This window comes from Thermobia domestica, chromosome 15, assembly GCF_964235325.1.
Source record: "Thermobia domestica chromosome 15, izTheDome1.hap1.1, whole genome shotgun sequence".
Taxonomy (NCBI): Eukaryota; Metazoa; Arthropoda; class Insecta; order Zygentoma; family Lepismatidae; genus Thermobia; species Thermobia domestica.
The window spans coordinates 191,349,562-191,376,901 of record NC_137468.1 but is presented as its reverse complement, the minus strand read 5'-3'; the positions used below and the strand labels follow the sequence as shown (position 1 = coordinate 191,376,901).

Below are 27,340 nucleotides of genomic sequence, written 5' to 3'. Positions count from 1 at the left end.
AGACAAATAGTAATCAATTGCTCATACGTACACTCATGCCCAAAATTATTGTCGCATGTCAATACATAAGTTGCTGTAGGAATATAATTTGATAACGAAATCGCCCGGTATTTCTTACAATGTTAATATGTGTATAACCGGCAAAGACATGTATGGGTCAAATTTCATGTCAAAAGAGCAATAAATAAGAACAATAATACGAAAATAAAACTTTCTTGTTCATTTAGCAACATTTTGTTTTACTCATTCTAATTTTCGTATTTATAATCCTTTTTCTATGAAATTTACCACAAATATACATTTCCCGATTATATACATAGTATCAGTATTAAAAGTACCCTGCAAAATCATTATCAAATTATATTCTTACAAGAAGACAGTTATAGATATGCGACAATCATTTTGGACATGAGTGTACATTCCAGTTACCACCCATAAAAATCTGAGCAACGTTCCATACTGTGATCATTAATTGTAGCCTAAGCTGAAACTGGTGTACAATTAATGTTACAAAAAATATATTTTATAAAATTTTCCTGAATTTCCCTGATTTCTAATATTTTTTCCTAAGTTTCCCTGACCTCCACCATTTTTCCTAAGTTTTCCCTGACTTCCCTGATCAGTAGGAAACCTATTAGATAATCTGAAGTGTGTGTGTGTGTGTGCCAGGGGCGGATCCAGGGTGGGCAATCGCCCCCCCCCTCAAGAGGAAACTTTCTTATTTTATATATATAAATAAAACCCATCCCAAAGTTTGGAGCCCTTAAAAGTAGCAATATGACAACCCCCCCAGAAGTCGGTCCTGGATCCGCCCCTGGTGTGTGCGAATGTCTGGTGTGAGGGGGGAGGGATTCTTTCTCCCTGGAGTTCCTCACATGTGTTGTACACCACAAACTAGCATGGCTTGGTATCAAACAAAGACCCCACACACAACAGAGATAACCACTCTACCACTGTGTCATCGTGCTCTCCTCCTCCACTAAGTAGAACGAGATATCTCAGATGGGCGGAGCAAAAAAAACAAAACACACACACACACACACACACACACACAAAAAAAACCTAAACTAGCTCATGGACTCAATGTTGTTCACTAAAATCTCCTATGGAATAAAACTGAACTAGAAATCCTTCGCATCTGAGGCAGGCGCTACACTCCCACAGCCTATCTATATATTAAAATGCTAGAGAAGTTTATATGTTTGTGGTCAATCCTTTCGAGCAAATTCTCGGGAACCATAGAGTCTAGAAAGAAGGCGTTTTCACTCACCGATTGCAAATTTTGTGTAGATTGATCAGTTTTGATTGATTATACAGAAAATATGGTCATTATTTCTTTATTACATTTTAGGGGTACACTGGAAGTATTGAAATTTTTAAGTAAAGCATCATACCCTGCGAGTTATACATTCCAACACATATATTTGAATATAGGGATTGTATATCTCTCAGGAGTTTGTTTCATGGCCAAATGGTAAAGAAAAATGAAGGATATAACCATTTCTCCAGTCTACGACAAATCTTTATTGTTTGAAGTGTTTTGTCCAATGAATACAATATATCACGACATCATAATTAATTGTGTGTGTAATGTATTTGCTTTACATACTACATGCAAGGAGATAGAAAACCCTGATCATACATGAATTAGAAACTCCATGTATTAGAAACTCCAATCGGAAGTAGGCTCAAATCTTGCAAACGGTGCGAGATATTAAAAAATAATAGAAAAAATCTCCCCTTTATGGTACTCCTTGCCAATTTTTATCAAGACGTCTTTCACTTGTGTCTGTAAAGGGACATGTACAGATGATGTGAGGATTGACAAAGAGATTCATGCTCATACGTGAATGATGTGCTGTGTAAAGAGCGCAGGTTCAGCTAGTATGCACATAAAAGTAATGAGCTCTATGACACAAAGTAATTTCATTAAATAAAATGTGTAAACACTGAATACTTGCCAGTTTCACGACATCTCTTATGTCTGATGTCCAGAAGTTTATAATTACGTAGACTAGTAAAGACACTGTGGTTATCACCAATACAAAGATTTCATACGGTTGTTCATATAGAACGCCATGGAACACATAGAAGTAACAGAAAGCTGCAAAGAATGAAACATACGAAAATATAGGTCACAATTTTAAAATAAAGCTTTAAAAAATATTAAATACTAACTTAAGCGAAGATTGAAATGAAAATGACATTAAATATTTCAATTTAATAACATCATTAAGCGATGTTAATAAAAACATCCCGCGATTATGCACTTTAGGCTAAGGGAGATGATGATTAAGGCAAACGAATGATGGAAAAATTGGTGGAATGAAACGAATGATGGAAGAATTGATGGAATGAAACGAATGATGGAAGAATTGGTGGAATGAAACGAATGATGGAAAAATTGGTGGAATGAAACCATTGATGGACGAAGTGGTGGAATGAAACGAATGATGGAAAACTGGTGGAATGAAGCGAATGATAGAAGAAATGGTGGAATGAAACGGATGATGGAATTGGTGGAATGAAACGGATGATGGAAGAATTGGTGGAATGAAACAAATGTTGGAAAAAATGGTGGAATAAAACGAATGATGGACGAATTGGTGGAATGAAACAAATGATGGACGAATTGGTGGAATCAAACAAATGATGGAAGAATTGGTGGAATGAAACAGATGATGGAAGAATTGGTGGAATGAAACAAATGATGGAAGAATTGGTGGAATGAAACAAATGATGGAAGAATTGGTGGAATGAAACGAATGATGGACGAATTGGTGGAATGAAACGAATGATAGAAGAATTAGTGGAATGAAACCAATGATGGACGAATTGGTGGAATGAAACCAATGATGGACGAATTGGTGGAATGAAACGATGGAAGAATTGGTGAAATGAAACGAATGATGGAAGAATTGGTGGAATAGAACGAATGATGGAAAAATTGGTGGAATGAAACGAATGAATGAAGTATTGGTGGAATAAAACGAATGATGGAAGAAATGGTGAAATGAAACAAATGATGGAAGAATTGGTGAAATGAAACAAATGATGGAAGAATTGGTGAAATGAAACGAATGAATGAAGTATTGGTGGAATAAAACGAATGATGGAAGAATTGGTGGAATGAAACGAATGATGGAAGAATTGGTGGAATGAAACGGATGATGGAAGAATTGATGGAATGAAACGAATGATGGAAGAATTGGTGGAATAAAACGAATGATGGAAGAATTGGTGGAATGAAATGAATGATGGGAAGAATTGGTGGAATGAAACGAATGATGGGAAGAATTGGTGGAATGAAACAAATGAATGAAGAATTGGTGAAATGAAACAAATGATGGAAGAATTGGTGGAATGAAATGAATGATGGGAAGAATTGGTGGAATGAAACAAATGAATGAAGAATTGGTGAAATGAAACAAATGATGGAAGAATTGGTGGAATGAAATGAATGATGGGAAGAATTGGTGGAATGTAACTAATGAATGAAGAATTGGTGGAATGAAACGAATGATGTAAGAATTGGTGGAATGAAATGAATGATGGAAGAATTGGTCGAATGAAACGAATGATAGAAGAATTGGTGAAATAAAACGAATGATGGAAGAATTGATGGAATGAAATCAACGATGGAAGAATTGGTGGAATCAAACGAATTATGAAAGAATTGGTAGAATGAAACGAATGAATGAAGTATTGGTAAAATGAAACGAATGAGGATGAATTGGTGAAATGAAACAAATGATGGAAGAATTGGTGAAATGTAACAAATGATGGAAGAATTGGTGAAATGAAACGAATGAATGAAGTATTGGTGGAATAAAACGAATGATGGAAGAATTGGTGGAATGAAATGAATGATGGAAGAATTGGTGGAATGAAACGAATGATGGAAGAATTGGTGAAATGAAACGAATGAATGAAGTATTGGTGGAATAAAACGAATGATGGAAGAATTGGTGAAATGAAACAAATGATGGAAGAATTGGTGAAATGAAACAAATGATGGAAGAATTGGTGAAATGAAACGAATGAATGAAGTATTGGTGGAATAAAACGAATGATGGAAGAATTGGTGAAATGAAACAAATGATGGAAGAATTGGTGAAATGAAACAAATGATGGAAGAATTGGTGAAATGAAACAAATGATGGAAGAATTGGTGAAATGAAACGAATGAATGAAGTATTGGTGGAATAAAACGAATGATGGAAAAATTGGTGGAATGGAACGAATGATGGAAGAATTGGTGGAATGAAACGAATGATGGAAAAATTGGTGGAATGAAACGAATGATGGAAGAATTGGTGGAATGAAACGAATGATGGAAGAATTGGTGGAATGAAACCATTGATGGACGAAGTGGTGGAATGAAACGAATGATGGAAAACTGGTGGAATGAAGCGAATGATGGAAGAAATGGTGGAATGAAACGGATGATGGAATTGGTGGAATGAAACGGATGATGGAAGAATTGGTGGAATGAAACAAATGTTGGAAAAAATGGTGGAATGAAACGAATGATGGACGAATTGGTGGAATGAAACGAATGATGGACGAATTGGTGGAATGAAACGATGGAAGAATTGGTGAAATGAAACGAATGATGGAAGAATTGGTGGAATGAAATGAATGATGGGAAGAATTGGTGGAATGAAACAAATGAATGAAGAATTGGTGAAATGAAACAAATGATGGAAGAATTGGTGGAATGAAATGAATGATGGGAAGAATTGGTGGAATATAACTAATGAATGAAGAATTGGTGGAATGAAACGAATGATGTAAGAATTGGTGGAATGAAATGAATGATGGAAGAATTGGTCGAATGAAACGAATGATAGAAGAATTGGTGGAATGAAATGAATGATGGGAAGAATTGGTGGAATGTAACTAATGAATGAAGAATTGGTGGAATGAAACGAATGATGTAAGAATTGGTGGAATAAAACGAATGATGGAAGAATTGATGGAATGAAATCAACGATGGAAGAATTGGTGGAATAAAACGAATGATGGAAAAATTGATGGAATGAAATCAACGATGGAAGAATTGGTGGAATAAAACGAATTATGAAAGAATTGGTAGAATGAAACGAATGATGGAAGAATTGGTGGAATGAAACGAATGAATGAAGTATTGGTGAAATGAAACGAATGAGGATGAATTGGTGAAATGAAACAAATGATGGAAGAATTGGTGAAATGAAACAAATGATGGAAGAATTGGTGAAATGAAACGAATGAATGAAGTATTGGTGGAATAAAACGAATGATGGAAGAATTGGTGGAATAAGAAAGTGGAACGAAATGGAAGTACCCCGAGCAAACCCACGGACACGATGTTGTCCGCTACAAACTTACTTAGCCAAGGATTGAACCAGGGACCCCATGCACGAGAGGTAAATGCACTACCACTGAGCCACGGTGTCCCCTTAAGCGAAGATTAAGCTCTACGTATCTGTAAAACATTTTTCTAGAATGTGCCTATTAAAATTAAACGTACAAAACGTATTGGTTACTTTATGACGCAATAATAAACAAAACCATCCCTGGAAACTGTAAGACAGTACAAACTTATTTATAAGACATATTTGTCTACTTACACTATAGACTAGAAAAATAGACTATCAAATAACGAAAAATAATTACTGTTATAATTATAAAAATAACGTTTTAAAAGATACAAACAAGAAACTTTTCTACTGATGAAGCATGCATTATACTTTGTAATGTCCTGACTTTCTCCTGACACACCAGTAGCTCCGTCGCGGCACACCATTAGAAAATGGCTGACTAGATTATATTGTAATTTTGGTCCATGTCTTGTGAACGTAAGAACTGTTTTGAAATTAAAATTGATAGCCTAATTCCACTACAAATATTTTTGGAAATCAAATTGATATCGTGAGACCAACTTGAAGGTTAGTACAATGAATAATGTTTTTTTTTGGATTCTATTAATATTGAGTTCCAGTTAAAATTTTGAAAGCGTTTCTACTTTCTTCCAATCTAGCTACATGATCTGCCCACCTAAGTCTCCTCGACTTAATGCCCTTAAGATTGTTGGGTAGATTCCAATCGAAGAAAGAAAAAAAAAAAATCAGGAAGACCTAGGCGTAGTGGAAGGAGTATATTAAGAAGGATCTCGCAAAAGTAGGTATACAAAGTAGAAACTGGATCCTATTGGCTAAGGACAGAAGTCAATTGAAAGCTTTTCTGAACGTGGCATTGAACCTCCGGGTTCCATAGGCCATGGAGTTAGTAACTAATACTGAATTGATAGAAATGTGTCATTAAGTAAATGATTTTGCAGGTATGTATTGGGGAAGATAAAGGAACTACACGGAATTTTAATGTTTGATATTTATTACAACTTTGATTAGTGTAATATATTCTGAGTATTAGCTTATATTGCTTGGTTAAGTGTTAAGTATACAGAGTGAGCATAAAGTCTTGCCCTTATTACAAAAATTTATTACGGAATAACCGTTGGACAGTATAATGTAAATTCTGGTCCGTTACATAGGTTAGTATTACAAGTTTTTTTAAAGACCAATAGATGGCACTAGTGCTACCCAAGAGTGACGCACTACACTACTTTGCGCGCGCGGGTTAGTTGGCGAAATGGCATCGAAACAGAAGAAAGCGCAATGCGTGCTGTGGTATCACGCTCTCCCCGCCACAGATGTTACTCCACTGGACTTTTTTTTATGATAAAATTGAATAAACCAAAGTTTAGTGACATCACAGACTGCAGGACACATGCTCTTATTTATTGTACAGTAACACATCTCAGATAATAGAGCAGGGTGTCTACTAAAATTCCAAAATGAAATTTCGTGACTTCTTTGTGATCTTTTCTTTCCCAAACCGTAAATTTAGTAACATTTTCAAGAGCGAATTAGGCCAAATTTTCATGCATGCGACAGAAGCGTGCTTTGTTTGCGATTTGGTAGCGTCTAAAGCCGACTATAGGCATTTTTGGCACTGAACTTTGAACTTTTATAGAACAAAATTTTCCAGTCTATACTTATATTTTACAGATTTAAAAAAAAAAATCGTGACCCAAAAGCTAAATTTCTTGACTTTTATGACTGTTTTCTGATTTCGTGGCTTTTTCATGACTTTTATGACCGATAGACACCATGTAGAGGTTATCATCATACTACTCTAACTCACTCACTCACTCGCTCTATGGCACCCTGAACTTCGATTCTGAACTCATAAAAGCTCTCCACTGACTTCTGTTCTTAGCCAATTGGATCCAGTTTCTACTTTATATTTCTATTTCTGCGAGGTCCATCTTAATATTGTCATCCCATTTGCGCATAGGTTTTCTTAATAGTCTTCCAGTTAAAATTTTTAACGCGTATCTATTTTCTTCCATTGTGCTCACCTGAACCTCCTACACTTGATGATCCTAACAATGTTTGGTAAAAGATACACATTATGTAGTTCTCGTTATGAAGTTTCCGTCATTCCCATTCCCGTTCTTCTTGGGCCCGAATATTCGCCTCAGTATTTTACTCTCAAATACTACCAGTCTCTCAAATACTCAAAGTAAGCGACCATGTTTCGCAACCATACAGCACAACAGGTATAATTGTCATTTTTATTCTGCGATATTTATATATGTGTAAATATAAACATGTACCTAGATATTACTTTTACGAACACAATAGTAATACAAGCGCATATCTGAGCCATATTTTACCGGTAGTTCATATTTTAGAGTCGAAGTTATATAAAAACATATTTTTGGACATATTTTATGCGAGTTGCTCTTATTATCCAGAAAGATATTTGGCACTGTTGGGAATGAGTACTGTCTTTGTGAGGTTAGTAATATGCTGTAACATGTTTGGGATTAAAGGTACTTATTCAGGACAAAATAAATAGCTATTCTTGTGAATTTACGTTAAATATTTATTTATTTATTTATTTACGAGGAACGTTCCGATAGTAAGTTTCGTTGTTTTGAACGAGAAGATGATACACTAGGTGAAACACACAATCGACATACGAAATTACACTCGTTGCTGGTTCAACGACGGAAGGAGCGACAGTGGAAGTGCAATGACGCATGTGCAGAGCACCGAAGAAGAGAGAATAGCAGCAGACGAGCGTGTCCGAGGTTATTCGAGTAAAAATCACGATGGCAGACAGACGTGTGCTGACAAGTGGTCACCAATGGAAGTGCATGCTGTTGCCCGGTATGAATGGGCACGTAGGACTAGTGTGTCCATCATCAGGCCCGACACTCGACGAAAGAGATCACCGCTCTTCAGCGAAGGTGTTGTGCTCTTCGACAAAACCACACACAGCAAGATCAGATTCGTCGCTTCGAATGGAAGAAATTGGACCACCCTGCCTACAGTCCCGATCTTGTCCCATCGAACTTTCACCTGTTCCCTTCATTGAAAGCCGCACTCTCGGGACGTCACTTCCAAAACAATGCTGAGGTGAAGCAGGCTGTGCGACAATTTCTTGCATTGCAGGGCACCGAGTTTTAACCACCGGGTGGTTTCTTCAAACTTACTGCACACTACAAATGTCTCAATATCGGTGGCGACTATGTCAAAAAATAGTGTAATGTGTATAGTTGATGATTAGATGATGTATTTGTATTTGGCAATAAAGTTTCCGTGTGAAAAATGACGAAACTTACTTTCGGAGCGTCCTTTTTTTTTTTTTTTTCATTGTTATATTTTAGGTTATAGTTTAACATGTTTAAAGCATAAAATCATACTTATTTTAAAAGTTTTAAAAATAATCTCAATCATAATAATTACTAAATCAAGTATAAGAAATTCAACAACGAGAGAGGTTAAAACTTACCTAAGTTTACAAGAAGCAGTATAGCGTACGTGTAATCACTTGAAGTCGTCGACAAAGTACATAAACGGTAAGTTGTGAACCCCAAAGACAATGTTAATGAGATAATTACCACGGCCAGGAAAATCCATTCTGCGTTCGTCACATTTCTGCAAGTTCGTCTCTAAAAGAAAAATGGTAATGATTACATCTTAAAAGACTTAAACTAGAGATCAAATTACTGAAGAAAGCAACATCTATATATTAAAATGCTACATTTGTATGTTTGTGGTCAATCTTTTCGACAATGAGATGTCGAAAACTACAAGTGCTAGAAACGTACCGTTTTCGCTAGTCGATTCCAAATTTTATTTAGATTTGCCAGTTCTCATTCAAATTTTCAAAGAACATTATTTTTCTATTCCACATTTTAAGCGTCATTTTGGCCCTATTAGTTTAATATTGTCACTAGGACGTTAAGGTTGATACCCTTGTGAACAACCAGTAGAGGAGATACGTATTGCAGGTTGATTGACATCTCAGGTGCTTTGCATTAATCTGAATGACAAAACCTATTGTAAGCTGTCAACTTCGAAGGCTTATGGACCCACAATGAGGCGTACTCGAATATGGAATTATAAGAAAAAATATTTGCATTTGGTATCATCTATCACTTATCCAAGTTCCCCACAAAGTCACCCCAACATTCTACATATTAAAATACTACATCTATATGTTTATCTATGGCAATTCCCTCCCTTGGAGAGTCTTCCTGTCCTTTACTTGTGTATGTAAAGGGACTTGCACAGATATAGTGAGAAGTGGGAAGGAGATTTACGGTCATATTAGAACTGTGCGCTGTGTAAATAGCGCACGTTCAGCTAGTCTTCCTAAAAGAAGTCATTATATTGTAATTTCTCCTACCTTTCTCTATTATTTTAAAATTTACATGGGCGTATCAAGGTAGATAGTCCACCCTGTATATACAGGGTGGCCCCAAAAGTAGGTATACACCCCTGCATTGATTAAGTATAACGTTCTAGTTTGTGGGTGTATTTGTTTCGGCTCTTCCGAGCTTAAGATGTAGGTAAGAACACATTAAGAATAAATAATAAAGAAACATGGATAATAATAAGAAATGGTATAGAATGCAATGAGCTGATCAATACGATACTGTATACCTACTTTTGGGCCACCCCGTATATCAAGTATGATGAAACTACGGTAGACTTCCAACTATGCGAAATGAACTATGAGATTGAAACAAATCTACAGTATAACTTCCGGATGCAATAGAGAGATAGTAAGAGATAAAATCCGTTACGTAGTAAATTTCTACTATTTCCGGTCCCAAAAGAGAAATGTACAAGATGATGGATTCTTTTCTTAATACACTGAATTCATTCAAAAAACAGCTTGACGTTATTTACTACTGTTTTTGAACCACTTCCGGTTTAAGTAGAATGTTAATGGCAGCAAAACCTATTCTGGAGATGATGAATTGATTACGGAGAACCGCTGCTCGATACCTCTTACCGTTTTTGCTCTGGGGAAAGTAACACTGAAGCTGGAAATAGTAGGAAATTTGTACCACTTTCGAATTTTAGTATACTACTAGCGTCAATTATCACGTTCGGTAGGTTAAAAAAATAAGAAAAATTTGTAATATGATCCGTTAGCCAGTTACTTTTCACTGTTATTGAAGCACTCTCTCATATCGGTCATTTTCGATCATTTATATATGGTATATATATATATACAGGGTGGTAGGTAACTCCACCAACAAACTTTGGGAGGTGATTCCTTATATGAAATGAAAGAAAAAGGTTCTAATAAACATGGGACGAAAAACGTCTCCTTTCAGAGTTATGAACCGCCGAAAATTCACGTTTCGAAACGCTCTGCCTTAAAAACTACAGGACCGATTCCAAACGGTTTAAGGAATTATACAGGAACTAGTATGCAAACTATCTAAATATCCATGTTTTACCATCCTCTGTTATCGGCGAAACGAACGCGTTATTAGTACTCAAAGGAGTATCCCTGTACCTCAATTTCCTTTTTACAGTTCGTTTCGCCGATAACGGAGGATGGTAAAACATGAATATTTAGATAGTTTGCATACTAGTTCCTTTGTAATTCCTTAAACTGCTTGTTATAGGTCCTATAGTTTCCAAGGCAAAGCGTATCGAAACATGATTTTTCGAGTTTTCGGCGGTTCATAACTCTGAAATGAGACGTTTTTCAATCTCTGTTTATAAGAACTTTTTTCTTTCTTTCATATAAGGAATCACCTCCCAAAGTTTGTAGGTGGAGTTACCTACCACCCTGTATATCTATTCTTCTCCCCTTCCCGCAAGTTGCTGGACTGAATCTGGATTTAAACGGCATCGGAAGTGTCACTGTTCGTATCAGCGAGTCCGGAAACTATGGACTCGGCACTAATAACGGTCATTTTGGATCATTTATATACATACATAAATGCACACATACACACACGCACATACTATATATATATATATATATATATATATAGTAGCGGATCCAAGGAAGGGTATAGCACGGGACAGGACGTTTGGGCGCCACCATTTGGACGCGGACGTTTCGGCACTGCCGTTTGGGCGCCGGACATTTGGGCGCGAGGTACACCTTGTCTCAAAAAGGTTGAGCGCATTCTTTACTGGTGTTTTGAGGCAATAATTTTCTAAGTCCAGCTTCGGGTATCTTCGGGAAAAAGTAAGCCAGGTTCGAACCTCCAAGCCAGCCTTTGCAATCGGGAAAAAGTTTGCAGATGTGTTTTTCTTCTTTTAAATATAATAAGACTTGTTACCAAGTGTTTAAAAAAGCAACATTGATTGAAATACTTAATGATACAATATTTCGAAACCTTTTTTTTTTTTTAATGTTAGCACATGCTTGTTTGTCATTTAGCTCTCCATACGTAATGGAACATTTAAATACGTTAAGGAATCTTTCCATATGTAAAAGAATGCTCAAAGTTAAGAAATAGAACATAATTATCGCCTGAGTACTAAAATAAAAGTCAAAGTAGAACAGAAAAAGCGTTTGTAATGGATATGAATGTCATAATTATCTTGAGATCCGTTATGCCTCGCTAGAAGGTTGTGTTAGCTCATTGGTAAGCTGTCGGATTTCAAATCATAAGGTTGAGGGTTCGAATCCCGTCTAGGCTAATCCTTTTTTTTAAATTATATTTTCCGCAATGCATGAAAAATTATATAAAATAATTACATTAGAATACATAAGTTGTGTATATATAACATAATCATTGCAGAACATAGTAATTATTATGTTTTAAATATAACATCTGAGATAATTTTCACAGTAGGTCGGTATTATATATGAGGATGTAAATACAAGTTAAGAAACTCGTTCAATAGCAATAAATAAATCATGTAGTGTATTTATTTGCAGCTATTTGTCATATAGAGGGTAATCCTCAACATTCATAATACAGAATGTCATTTATGTTCTTGAAAAGTTATTCGATGCATAAACAGAAGGTATAAACAGAGAATCCAAAGTCGGAACGCTCGCAAAAAAAATTCATGAACCCCAAAGGTCACGTGAGCAGACTGGAATTGTCCTTATGAAGCATGCCACAGCAGAAAGTCTTTACATAGATTTTCAATTCAATTCCTGATATATGCTTTTGCAATGTGGAGGTGGTGATGCCTTGAGTCGGCCTCTCTCGCTCGCTCGCTCGCTCGCTCACTCTCTATTTATACAGAATATAAAAGTGGATTTATGTGTGTATTTCAACATAATTCTGATATATCTAGAGCAATTTTAACTATATTTCTTACAGTCTGGAAAAAGAGTACTGTCGGGATACATATCAAAAATGCTAGAAACGGGTCGATATTAGTATCGAATCTATAGTTTCGTGGTCGCTTAGGTGAATAGTTCTACTTTCAATTCAAGTCCAATTAAGCTTCCATTAGCACCCAGGGTGGTTACGTAGCGACATAAAGATATCGAAATCATTCGATATTAGAATCGAATCGTAAGTTTTCAGCGCCGCTAACAGTGCAGCATTTCCCATTAGTCCACATTAGTCCATATTTCACATTAGTCCCATTGCCTAGAGGGCAACATATTTGCAGAGTGCAAAGTTTAAAACTTGAACAATATTTTAATTTTTTCCGTATGAAAAAGTTATAAATCAAGAGCAAATATACTATTTCACGAACAATCCTCTTTTACTATTCTAATATGTTTAATAATAGCGTAAGAAATCTAATAGTAATTCAGAACATGTTTCACAGTTGTTATTTTTTGTTACATAGTTGTAGCTGTAGCATGTAGTGAGTGGAATTTAACTGTGATAAATTCACTAATTAACCATATTCGAATTAAGTTTTATTTTTAAGTTCGGGATGAAGGGGTGGAGAAATATGTAGTTATTGGGGGCACCGAGCTTTTCTACATTTTACTTTCAAGATCTCCATTTTTCTTTTGTCATTTGTTCCTAATAAAAAAAAGTTCAGTCACTTTTGGATTGTCATAGGATAGTAGGAGTTGGATTTTGGGATGCAGCCTGTGAGATTCTAGAGGAGCTAACTGCTTGAAAAAATATTTTTGAATCATCTGTAACATATGAAATAAGGATATGTATCATAAAAAATTGAAAGTAACTATGTCTGCGTAATCATCACGGTCAAATTGCAAAGTCAAATGAATTGACGTTTGGTATATAATCAGGCTCCATTCCCAACTGGGAAGTTACCATACGCGTGTCACTTTCATTATAATACATATCCTTAGGGGGAGTAGAAGTCCGAATTTTTGCGAAAAATTTAGTATCTTACAAGCCGTTCAACTGAGAGCTGAAATTCAACATATAACTCTTTATTAAAAATAAAGAAAATATGTCCTGGCATTTTTTAAAATTATCTTTTATGGGCGGGGGGACGGGGGTGCATTTTCTATATATTGGAAATTGGTAGTGGGTTGATTTGTAAAAATAATCGAAAACGATTGATATTAGTTGAGAAACAAATTGAGTAATGCATACTAAAGTTCTTTTTGAATTTTATACCCACTGCTTTCTATTTATAATTGCTGAAGCTGGTGTTTAATGTATGGAGCGTTCCGAGCATAAGGCAATCAAGCCATAAAGTTAGAGAAAAATGGCCATAAAATTTGTAACATGGGCATTTTCAATTAGTACGGCATGCTTAATTATATAGAAAATTAGTTTCTCTCTCTCTCTCTCTCTCTCTCTCTTTTTTTTTTTTTTTTTTTTTTTTACGTTGGTCTACTTTTCCTTGATTTGAAACTTTCAAATTTCACCCTATTTTCTACTGAAATGTGTCTGTAAGGCAACAAAGAAATAATTATATATGATAAATTTAAATTCATTTTAATTTGGAAGATGAGAAACACTTTGCCATTATATATCGTAAAGGTCAGACCCACCAGTATTGTAACAGAGAGGTGCTTGAGCCATTGACGGTAGAAATTCAAACTCCGATAAGTGATAATTTCACAGTCTTGTTTTATTACAAGTGTAACCTCTTTAGTCAATGGAGAGGAGGACGTGGGCCATCGGTCAGAGTTGATGTCGATGGGTTTTGGTGGGTCGGAGTTGGTCGCAATGGTTCAGAGTGGTTCATAGTTGGTGGTGGGTCAGAGTGGATCACGATGGTTGATGGGTCAGAGTGGGCCAATGGGGCATTTGGGTGGTGGGTGATAGTGGGTCATGGTGGGTCGTGGATCAAATTTTCATTGACCCACACCATCTCTGGTTAAAATTGTACTAAAGATAAGAGGCACCGAAGATGCATGTCGGCTATTATGCTCAAATTTTGCTCATGGATAGTACTCCACCAGGAAGCAATAAATCTGAAACGGTTCACGGTATCACCTTCTAGAACTCGAAATGTAGGGGTTTGTCTGATTGGCTAAATTAAGACGTCAATGATTTATCCTTCAACAACCAAGCCTTTTATGATCGTTTCCGTGGGGAAGTCAGGAGAACACGTGCCTAGTAATCGTAATATTGATAGTTTGCGTCCACCCCGGGTATTTGTTTTGTGTTTTTTTGATTCACCTAAATATAAACAAATCACACATATAGGCATTTTGACATATTTTGGGAGAGTAATTTTGTGGTTCGTTGGCGTTTCATCGCGTCTCTGCTGCTGGTGGTAAAGTTTTCAAAATGGAACTTGGGCCACCACGGATCGTCGCTGCGGGGCCACCAATTTCTGGCGAGAGGTCAATAGTTGACCATCTGTAGTCCACCGACGCTTACAGCTTAGAGTAATGAACGATATCTTTGCCTTGTAGAGTTCATGACTACCGACGTCGGCAGTCAACTAGCTTTTAATATTCCTTTACTAACCATCTATTGTTCATGTTTGTACACGGTGTTGTCATAATAATAATAATAATAATAATAATAATAATAATAATAATAATAATAATAATAATTATTATTATTATTATTATTATTATTATTATTATTATTATTATTATTATTATTATTATTATTTGTAGTAACAGTAGTATAATTGATGATAGAATAAATATTGTCTATGTATTGTCTAGGTAGGACTACACACAGGATTTGGCTCGTTTTGGTTCGACTTGACTCTAATCCGAGTCGAGTTGGAAGATATTTTTCGCGCCGAGTCCAAGAGTAGACCTCAAAGATGTCTGTTTCGAGTCGAGTCGAGTTTCAAAGAAAAGTCGTTCGTGCCCATCTCTACTAATGAGAGCTTAATCGGAGTTAAGCGAAATTGAAAGTCTCACTATTTATCTAAGCGACCCCGAAAACTATGAATCTAATATCGATCATTTTCTAGCAATCTTTTATATGTATCCCCCTCCCATTCACCATAGGTAACCCGACAGCAATCTTTTTGAAACTATAAGAAATGTGGTTAAAATTACTCTAGACCAGTGGTTCTCAATCTAATTCCTATCACGATCCCCTTTTATCACACGCTCTTGCCAGCGACCCTTTTATAATTTGTTTTATAATAAGCTTGTGTGAGATTTTTAACATACCTATTTCTATAATAGTAGAATCCATTTTTTTGTTTATAGTGAACAGTGCCATGGAAAATCAGTGCCCGGGGCGAGAGTATAGTACGATGTCACCGTATATATGAGTGACGTCGACAGACTAGCTACGAAGCACCACCATGGTTGGCACGAAGCTCAATAACATTTTCAAAATAAGCCCTACCTTTCCTTAATTTTGAGCACATTTTATTACGTTTTTCCTTCTATTTTACACATGTGCACATGTACTTTCCTAACATGAGTAACACACTTCCTCCGAAATGTGTGGCCCCTTTTTTCGGCGCCCCGCACTGACAGTGGATACAGTAACTGTAATATCTATATTCCCAATGACGAAGGTGCTGGTTCAAGATGGATGTTAAACTCCTTCATTGAAGAGGCCATTAACGTATCCGATCTAAGCCCACAACTTCTTGACCAAATAATAGAATGATCATGCTACAAGTCTTTGCAACTGGTTTTTTGTAACGAAGACTTGGACAAGTTCTGCCTGATGAGGAGAGAAGAATATCCTGGTCTGGGGATTGCTGCTTTAAAAGTAATAATTCCATTTGCTATATCGTACTTGTGCGAAAGTGTGTTTTTTTTATGGTAAACATAAAAACAAAGATAAGAAATCGCTTATCAGTTGAAAATGGTTTGATAATGTTCGTCATGAAGATTGAACCGGACATTGCTGCACTAGTGAAATTACACCATGCTTAGGTATCTCATTAGGTTTTAACTTTAATTGTATTTCAATGTGCAGGTTTTGTTGCATGTGTATTTTTCTAGTATTTCTATATACAGTTCTCATTAGTTTTATATCATACCTCTTTGATTTAAATTCATTTTTAAACAACTCTACTAACTAACTAACTCTATGGCCTATGGAACCCGGAGGTTCAATGCCGCGTTCACAAAAGCTCTACACTGACTTCTATCCTTAGCCAATTGGATCCAGCTTCTACTTTGTATTCTTATCTCAGCGAGATCCATCTTAATATTGTCCTCCCATCTGCGCCTAGGTCTTCCTAATGGTCGTTTTCCGATTGGTCTTCCAGTCAAGATTTTGAAAGCGTTTCTACTTTCTTCCATTCTAGCTACATGACCTGCCCACCTAAGCCTTCTAGACTTGGCGACCCTAACAATGTTGGGTAAACCGTATAAATTATGTAGTTCCTCGTTATGAAGTTTCCGCCATTCCCCATTCCCGTTCCTCTTGGGTCCGAATATTCGTCTAAGGATCTTGTTCTCAAATACTTTCAGTCTATGTTCTTCCCTCAGAGTAAGCGACCATGTTTCGCAACCATACAGAACAACAGGCATGATTATCGTTTTGTATATTTTAAGCTTCAAATTTCTCGACAGAATTCGCGACGACAAGAGACTTTGAACCGAATAGTAACACGAATTCTACACCCTTTGAAAATGTTCAGTAGACTTATTTTTTATTGTTCTTTACAGTGTGTATAAAAAATAAAAGTATGCTTATCAGAACAAAATTAAAAATAATATTTAAAAATAATTTCTGGTATTAGATTCTAACTATATTTATCTCTTCCGCCTATCTTCGCGATCCCCTAGGGGCCGCGACTCCCAGGTTGAGAAACCCTGCTCTAGGCATGCATGAGTTATGTTGGAACATACATACATACACTTTTATGTGTATAAATGCAGATAAGAGAGAGTTGAGAGAGAGCGATTAAGGAATTGCCGCTCTCAATCTCTTCACTTTACTTTTGCGATTCGCGAATTTCTTGCGTGACAGTTTGGGGCTAGCTAGTTTTTTGTCTTGGACCACGATCCGATTTTCGAAATGCTCTACCTAAATGCTGTAATGCGAATATTGAGAAGTTATCTGCGATGAAAGTAGCTGCAAATAAATACATTACATAATTTATTTATTGCTATTACACGATTTTTTAAATTTGTATTCAATATTCACACATAACACACCGACGTTCTGTCAATACCTCAGATGTTATATTTTAAAGATAAGAATTACTTATGTCGTGAAATGATATGAATATATATATTCAACTGATATATACAACTGATGATATGAATATATATATTCAACTGATATATACAACTGATGAATTGTAATGTAACTATTTTACATAATTTTCATGCATTGAGGAAAGTAAAATATCATAAAAGAATTTCACCTGAACGGGTATCGAACTCACGATTTAAGCGCTCGGTGGTGTACCACTGAGCTAATATGACCGCTTTTCGGAAGCTGCTTCTGAAATATAACTGAGCTCATACGTAAATGCTCTTTTCCGTATGGAAATCACAATGACGAAACGAGAGTGTGAATACATAGTCTCGAAATATTGTATCATTAAGTATTTCAATGTTACTTTTTTCTACACTTAATACCATTTGAACATGTCTTATTATATTTAACAGAAGGAAAAACATATCTGTACATCGTTTCCCAATTACTAAGGTTGGCTTTGGAGGTTCGAACCAGCAGCTTTAGTTTACTGTTTTCCGAAGATACCCGAAGTTGGACTTCGAAAGTGTTTGTCTCAAAACAGCTATCATCATATCGCTCAATCTGTTTGGTATATGGTATATGTTTTCATACGTGTAAAGTCAGTATAACAATTCATTCTTTAAACAGCTTTTCGTATGTATTAATATTCCTTTATAAAAACTGTTTTTAATATTATTATTACGGCGCACCATTTTCAGATTTCTTTCGCGAGTCGTTGACCAAGTCGTTCCCCACCAGCGTTGCCAGACTCACAGCTCGGAATTATTCCAAAACCTGATCGAACTTATGCTAGATTCGGTCAAATTATGCTAGATCCTCATAATTACTAATTCAGGAGTTTAAAAAAACGAAGTTGAGATACGATAACGTAACTTAAAATACACAGAGAGCAAGAATGCATGGATAGAACTCAATACTTCACGCACCAAAATTTTAACTCAACTAAATTAATGCAGTCGTTGCCAGATTCAATGGCGTATATGTCGTATAAATGAATGCAAAGTTTTTGTTTACATATTTTGAAAGAAAATTACTTCGCAGCATAAGCGGAGTTGGGAATCGTCTGCTGGGGGGGGGGGGAAGATTTTTGGTCGGTCTCGGAGCTGTCATTTCAGGAATAAATATGATCATGAAGTCAGAAATAAAGATGGTGAAGTTGTCAAAAAGTTGGGGGGAGAATGGCCCCCATAGCTCCGCCCATGCGTCGGAGTTAAAGGATTAGAAAACCCTGGGTGGAGCCACAAAAAAAGCCCAAAGACGTTTCGAACTTACTTCGAAAAATAAGACTGCCTGTATGGTTTACCGACTGTATGAATCAATGGAAGAGGATACATTTCTGCCGTTCTTTTTCTTCCCACGACCAACTTCTTTCTCATCTTCAGGTTTTACGGCTTTTTGATAAACTTGCTGAAATTGTGCTAGATTTGGGCAGGATGCTAAAAGCAAGATGCTAGATGCTAGAGACATGCAAATTATGCTAGATCTAGCATCATTATGCTAGATCTGGCAACGCTGTTCCCCACAATAGGCGTGTCGTGCAAGTAACCAATCACACGTCAGGTACTAGCTTTTACCTATTGCTTCCTTCTCACAGCTCAGAACATTGGTAACTATGGATAGACGTACAGCAGTAATTACTTTATGGGAGTTGGAAGGTTATTCTGCAACTGCAGCTAGCAGGCGAGTAGGTGTCCCGGCCTCTACAGGAAGGCGATGGATTCGGAAATATGGTGCTACAGGTCAGACTGATAATTTACGATCTCCTGGTCGTCCGCATGTGTCAACCGAAGCCCAAGATGCGAGATTAGTAAACGAAGCCCGGTTAGACCCACTAAGGACGTCTAGACAGCTAAGGGAAGTTTCTCTCTTTCCTGGTAGTAAGCATACAGCTCTGCGAAGGCTTCGTCATGCTGGGTTACGTGGCCGTGTTGCTGCCGTGAAGGAAAAACTCTCAGGCGACCACAAAATTTACCGTCTCGCGTTTGCACAGGCGAATGTGGGTCTCAATTGGGAAAACGTAGTTTTCTCAGATGAATCCATATTCACAACATCAAAGGAGGGACGCCGTTTTGTGTATCGTCCGAGAGGCACCCGATATGACCATGGATATGTGGCTGCTTGCAATCGCAGTGGCCATGTATCTATTTTATGTTGGGGTTGGATTTCCAGTCGCGGAGCAGGACAGCTTCATAGAATTGAAGGACATCTGGACAATGCTCAGTACTTAGACATTATCAGTAATATCATGGTGCTATCTGTACGAGTATTTCAGCCTGATGGTGTAATTCAGTTCCAGCAATACCAGTCGCCAATACATACTTCCCGTGTGATTCAGGAATGGTTCGCAGGGCATCCTGAGATTGATTTAATCGACTGGCCGCTCGTGGAGCAGACCTCAATCTCATGGAAAATATGTGGGCAGAAGTGAAGCGTACTCTAAGGGAAAGTTGACCTGAGGCAGATCCACCAAGAACTCAGGATGACCTGTGGCATCTTGTTTCCGAAGCATGGCTGGAGGTAGGGGAAGGAGATAGATTTGTCACCCATGTAATAGATTCCATGCCCAGAAGAATGGAGCGTGTAATAAATTCAGAAGGGTCTTGGACACAATATTAATGTCCCAGCCTTAACTCCCGAAAACAGCCCTTTTCAGGGCTACCTAAACGCTTCTGAAAATATTTCTAGAAGTAAACCACTCCTTGTATCCGATTTCTGTGCAATCCTACCAACAAAAGAATGATAATTATCTGTAGGCTTTGAACTCAAGACCTCTTTATTGGCAAGTCCGTACTCTACCAGTGAGCTAACATGAACACGCAAACCCAATCTGAAGAAATACGATTTTCAATTTCTGGTATTCGATGACAATGATCCTCATATACTTGGCAAATGTTGTATTCAACTTGGGATATTCCGCAACACACATACACACACACATAAACAAAGCGAAAGAGAGAGAGAGAGAGAGAGAGAGAGAGAGAGAGAGAGATGAATATACAAAAGCATATTCAACGTATTCGAATGAGACTCTAAGTAACGACATTCCGTTCTAAAGAGAATTTGTTTCTTCCCGTGACGTTAAGGGGATCGGGAAAAGTTATGTATCTTGAAGCAGGATACGACTTTGGATACTCTGTTTATACACTTTCTATATCCGTAGGAATATATTGTATTTCACGAATGTAAATGACATGCTGTAATGAGAATATTGAGAAGTTACATCTGTATGACAAATAGATGCAAATAAATACACTACATAACTTATTTATTGCTATTAAATGATTTTCCTAACTTGTATTTACATCCTCATATATAATACCGACCTACTGTGAAAATTATCTCAGATGTTATATTTTAAACATAATAATTACTATGTTCTGCAATGATTATGTTATATATACACAACTTATGTATTCTAATGTAATTATTTTATATAATTTTTCATGCATTGCGGAAAATATAATTTTAAAAAAAGGATTAGCCTAGACGGGATTCGAACCCTTAACCTTATGATTTAAAATCCGACAGCTTACCAATGAGCTAACACAACCTTCTAGCGAGGCATAACGGATCTCAAGATAATTATGACATTCATATCCATTACAAACGCTGTTTCTGTTCTACTTTGACTTTTATTTTAGTACTCAGGCGATAATTATGTTCTATTTCTTAACTTTGAGCATTCTTTTACATATGGAAAGATTCCTTAACGTATTTAAATGTTCCATTACGTATGGAGAGCTAAATGACAAACAAGCATGTGCTAACATTAAAAAAAAAAAAGGTTTCGAAATATTGTATCATTAAGTATTTCAATCAATGTTGCTTTTTTAAACACTTGGTAACAAGTCTTATTATATTTAAAAGAAGAAAAACACATCTGCAAACTTTTTCCCGATTGCAAAGGCTGGCTTGGAGGTTCGAACCTGGCTTACTTTTTCCCGAAGATACCCGAAGCTGGACTTAGAAAATTTTTGCCTCAAAATACCAATAAAGAATGCGCTCAACCTTTTTGAGACAAGGTGTACATAGTAAAAATCACAATTTACGACATATAAAGTAAGCTAGGCACTGAAAAATAAGCGCGAATCAAGATATATATACATTTCCTACACTTCTATCTTTATCTCACCTCATTTATCTCTATATTTTCCATCTCTATCTTATTTATTCATCTAAATTAAATAGTTTAATGCGTTTGTGGTATTTGTTGCCTAACCTCGTCATGGATAGATTTTTCGCTTGTTCACGATTCTTGTACTTCTGATCTAGTTTTTGTATTATATAAGAAAGCTAGGAAATGAAAAAATCAGACGAACTGTTAATAATTTTCTTAATGTTAATGAAAACATATTGATTTAATTTTTGATTTTTTTTTAAGTTAGTAATTACATACTTATGAATGTTAACATTTGTTTTCTTTCGTATTACGTTTGCCAAACTCTTCTCTCCCTTAAGTCCAATAAAGAACTACCAATAAAAGATTTCCGCGCACTCGAGTTAAGAGAAGTGGCCCCGCGTAGCGTAGGCGCTAACGCTCTCGCTTTCCGTGCGAGCGGTCCCGGGTTCGATTCCCGTTGGGGGCACTCGGTCGAAAAAGTGTATAACTCTCTTTCAGGCCAGCCACCCTGAATGAGATTTTCTTGGGTTTTCCTCATTCACGCCAGGCAAATGCCGGGGTGGTACCTAATTTATAGGTCCAGGTTGCCTTCTCCCTTCCCCAATCCTTTCTTTCTTCCCTTTCCCCGGATAGTGTGCTCCCTCAAACGTGACGGGCTAAATGGCTTTAGATGCCGAGAGTCCAGAAATCTAAAAATCCTAAATCCTAATCGAGTTGAGGGAAAGATGTTAATACTGGGTGTCTAAGACATTGAGTTTAGGAACTGCAGTATGCTGTATTTCTGGTATCACTTTTTTTTTATTAACATTCCAATATAAAAATCAAAACTTAACACACTTTTTTTCGTCCCACTGTAAGCATTTAATCTGCATTAAAGAAAGTGGCGAAAGGAAAAAAAAGAACGATTTCAAAGTGAAAAATAATAGTTACATATATTGGTCATTTAGCCACTAGAAATGTGTTTGACATTCACACTTATTGCATAACTACAGTAGAAGGCCTGCTTTAAGTTTTTTTAATGGAATAGGGTCACTATGTGTGTAATGCAATCAATCATATTTAGTCTGGTCTACTTACCTTTGGCTTGAAAAGTTATCAAATAAAAAGCACACTTAACTTTAGTTGAAACTTAAATTTACAAAATTTAATTGTTAATTCAGTTCTAGAATTGTGAAATTCCAGTATTTCTAGTATGTGAAACAAAAATCAGTATAATTCAAGGACTTCCACTACAGTAGACACCTTGTGATATCTTGATTCAAACTTAGTACTCAGCGCCTAACATAATGACTTTTTAATTTAACTCGCGCCCAAACGTCTGGCGCCCAAATGGCTTCGCGCCCAAACGTCCAGTGCCCAAACGGCGGGGCCCAAACGTCACGTACCGGTATAGCACCCCCTTGACACTCAGATATACACTGGATAAAATGGGCTTCAATCCTGCTTTACACTGGATAAAACGGTAAACTATGGTTTAGCCCCTCCCTTGATCATATCCTGGATCCGTCCCTATATATATATGATTATTACAAAAGATTCATCAGGTTTTAAAGTCTTATAGCTCCAAATATATAATGTCCACCTATTGTACTAATAACCAATGGAAAGAGCATACATTAAAGTTTTGTTTGTGTTATTGCAGGTTCCGTTGAGACTCACAAGGTGGCATGGTGATATCAGTTTGCAAAATGACGAATAATCAACAGAAAGAATTGTGTGTGATGGAGTGTGTTGAGACACAATCCGTCACCACCGTGCAGAGTACGGCCCGAAAACAGTACAACATACAACCACCAACGAACCAAAGCATTTTGCGATGGTATCGACAGTTTAAGGACACAGGCTGCCTATGTAAAAGAAAAAGCTCCGGGCGACCACAACAGTGGAGAGTTTGACTATCACATAGATGTGTGTCATGTAACACGAGAAGCGTACAGAGACCATTTGTAATGATGTGTAAGAAACTTGAAAATGTGCTTTTTCAAATGATGTATCAATCATTATTTTGTATGTAATACTTGCTGAAATATATTCACACAAAAAACAATGAATCATTTGTAATAATTCTTCATATCCCCCTCCCCTAAGTTGCATCATCACAGTGAAATGATGATAAACATCTCAGGCCCGAACCTCATCTAGTTCAAAAATTTGATCGAAAAAAATTGAAATGAAATCTAAGTTTAACGTCTCACGCTTATGCCGATTAGGCTAAAGGAGACGGTGATGATGAGAAATGAGTGAAATGGTGGAATGAAGAAAGTGAGAACCCCGAGAAAACCCACGAGCACGGTGTTTGTCCACCACAAAATCCACACGGCGCGAGCTGGGATCCAACCAGGGACCCCAAGCACCGGAGGTGAACGCTCTACCACTGAGCCACCCCCCCCCCCCGAAAATTTATCGAGATCGGTCGAGTGGTTCAAAAGCTATTCAGTTACAAATATAAAAATTTTGTAGATTTTGAAGTTATTCAAAGTTATTCATAATTTTGGATTACCTCTCATTAAGAGTTAATCATGGGTTATATCTCATTAATCAGACTATGTACGGTCATCTTGTTAGTGCCATAATGAAAACTTATTCGAATATGCTGGAGTATCAGTTTCATCTCAATAGATGGCGTGATTATCGCCAAACATCAATGCATAGGTTTACAGAAAAACTTGTTTAAATTTTCTCGAAAATCACGTATGAAGATTCAGATGTATCAATATCATTTTATTCCGCTCATTGAGGGCTACTGAACGGTATGTCTCCTGTTTCAACAATTTTTTTTTCTCTCTCTGTTCAACGCCAATAATAACCTTACGCCACCATCATGCACATCTAATGCGTACTTTTCCCACGTCTAAAACATCCGTTTTCCGTCGTTCTATATGCGTGGCTGTTTTATCTCAATCGATACAATAGGGCTTTCAGTTTAACCGAACAACAACACTTTGTCCGCTCAGTTTGATTAACTGAATCAACATTCAGTTGACCTTGACGAATGAAGAGATAAGATACATTAACAGTAGTTTCTTTTAATTCAGTATCAATAAATTATTGTTAAAGCTCAACCGTAGTGGGAATCACAGCAGACACACCTCTTTATTCAACAACCCAGAAAGCAAGATTTTCTTTTTACTCCTGAATCCTTGTGTACCTATCCTTCCCACGAGTTTGCGTATAGATAATGTTTGTCGGCAACTGATAGGTTAAACCTTTATACGATTCTGGCCTTTCGAGGTAAATTTTAGACATTCAGTCAAGCAGGTACTCCTTAATTTCTATTTATCGTAGGATTAAGGTTCATACTTCGTTTTTTTTTCACAGTACAGTAACCTTTCTAACGGTGCCCTCGCTTGCCCGTACCATATATATGAAACGGGAAATAAATAAATAAATATTATATATATATATATATATATATATATATATATATATATATATATATATATCGGGTGTTGCAAAATAAGTGTTACAACCCTTGGGAGGTGACTCCTGCCATTGAGACAAGAAAAAAAGTTCTCTTGAACTTTCGGCTATCGGACATAGTTTCGGATCTACAAGGTGCCGAAAGTGTGGGAAAATGACTTTCGGACGCCAATAGTTCGGAAACTATCCAACATAAACAGGGCGGGCAAAAAATTCACTGAAGAAGTCATACCTGCTGTATTGAATTTTGCATGTTTCACAATTCTACCATGCACGCGCAAGGGATTCCCCAAAGGAACGTAGGGAGTCCCGGGTAAACTACCAAATGAAAATTGGTCTAAATGGATATGAATTGATGGGGTTTCTACCAGGTAACAATAATTCGTTTGTATTAAGTCGATATCTGGAACACATACAAAATGACGGACACCTTCATTGCCAATTCAGCAATAAAATTCCCTCAAACCGATGCAATATGATGCGCAAGGTTGCATATCAATAAGAAATGAAATGAAATCTTTAAGTTTTACGTCCCACAGTTATACCGGTTAGGCTAAAGGAGACGGTGATGATGAGAGATGAATGAAATGGTGGAATCAAGAAAGTGGGAGGAAACGGGAGAACCCCAGAAAAACCCACGAGCACGGTTTCTGTCCACCTCAAAGTTCACACGGCGGAAGCTGGGATCGAACCAAGGACCCCAAGCACCGGAGCTGAACGCTCTACCACTGAGACACCGCGCCCCCATTGCATACCAATAAGTATGCAACAACTGAGGCCAAGTTGAAATTGTGCAAGGGGACTTACTAAGCAACTGGATAAACTAAATGAATGTTACTAGTGGGATCACACGATCGATATTGAAATGTGGCGAATGTGTGTGTTGATATCGATATGTAGCTAATGAACAACTGTCAACATATCCCACTACTACTGGGACACCGTCCCACGTGCGAAAAATAGGAAAATAACTACTCGGGTCTTGAATCTAAGGACGTGGGCTCCCAGTAAGATTGGAAACTGCGACCACCCTAAGGCTTCGAGGGAGCCTCACTTTCTCTGTATTCATTTCTTTGAGGAGTACCCACTTTGTTTGGCAAGCGCTCTTGTACAGCATCCCGACATGCTTGTGTGTTTCATTTTGTTATTTCTACTGCACAGTTGTAAATAATCAGACCTTTAAGATGTTTCTTCCTATTTCTCATGTCGTTTTATTTTCCATATGTATGGTATTCCAGCAGTAGTGTTACATGTTCTAAATTGATTCATTTTCGTCTTTGTCTTGGCATGTGCACTGTTGTGTAAGATACGAATTTCTGGAGATATTTCCCTATATTTCGAGCATGTCATGTCTCAGAAGACGTGGGACATGATACAAGTTTGTTATTTTTACGCTCTAGCAGAATTTGAACCATAGATTAAGAGATTTCTTTTCATATGTGTCGACTGTGGGACAATGTCCCAAAGAGGGACATTGATACAATCGTGTTCTAGTTACGTTCTACCAAAAAGTGCACCAGATGTAATAGCAGAATGTACAACGTTATTTTCCTAGTTTTTGCACGTTGGACCGTGTCCCAGCAGTAGTGGGACATGTTGACATTTGTCCATTAGCTACATGTTGATATCAATACACACATTTGGCACATTTCAATATCGATCATGCGATCCCACTACTGACATTCATTTAGTTTACCCAGTTTCTTTGTGTCCCCTTGCACAATTTCAACTTGGCCTCAGTTGTTGCATCCTTATCGCTATGCAACCGTACAGATCATAGTATCGGATTGATGGAATATTATTGGTGAATTGGCAATGCCTTTCATGTTCTTGATGCTATTCCTTATATTTCCGACGCTTTGAACTCTCGTTTACTTAGTATAAGTGCATTTCTGGACATTTTTTGTTAACTGTTTCCCTGCTTCATCTGT

General features: G+C 36.9%; 1 protein-coding gene across 1 annotated transcript in view; it reads right to left on the bottom strand.

The window, feature by feature from the left end:
- LOC145671425 (uncharacterized) overlaps positions 1–27,340 on the bottom strand; it is a 97,835-nt gene that overhangs the window by 52,133 nt on the left and 18,362 nt on the right. The window contains exons 3-4 of the mRNA XM_081740598.1: positions 8,851–9,010; positions 1,962–2,104 (exon numbers count right to left, since the gene is read on the bottom strand). Of these exons, the coding sequence (XP_081596724.1) occupies positions 1,962–2,104; positions 8,851–9,010 (303 nt within the window). The remainder of the gene's footprint in view (positions 1–1,961; positions 2,105–8,850; positions 9,011–27,340) is intronic.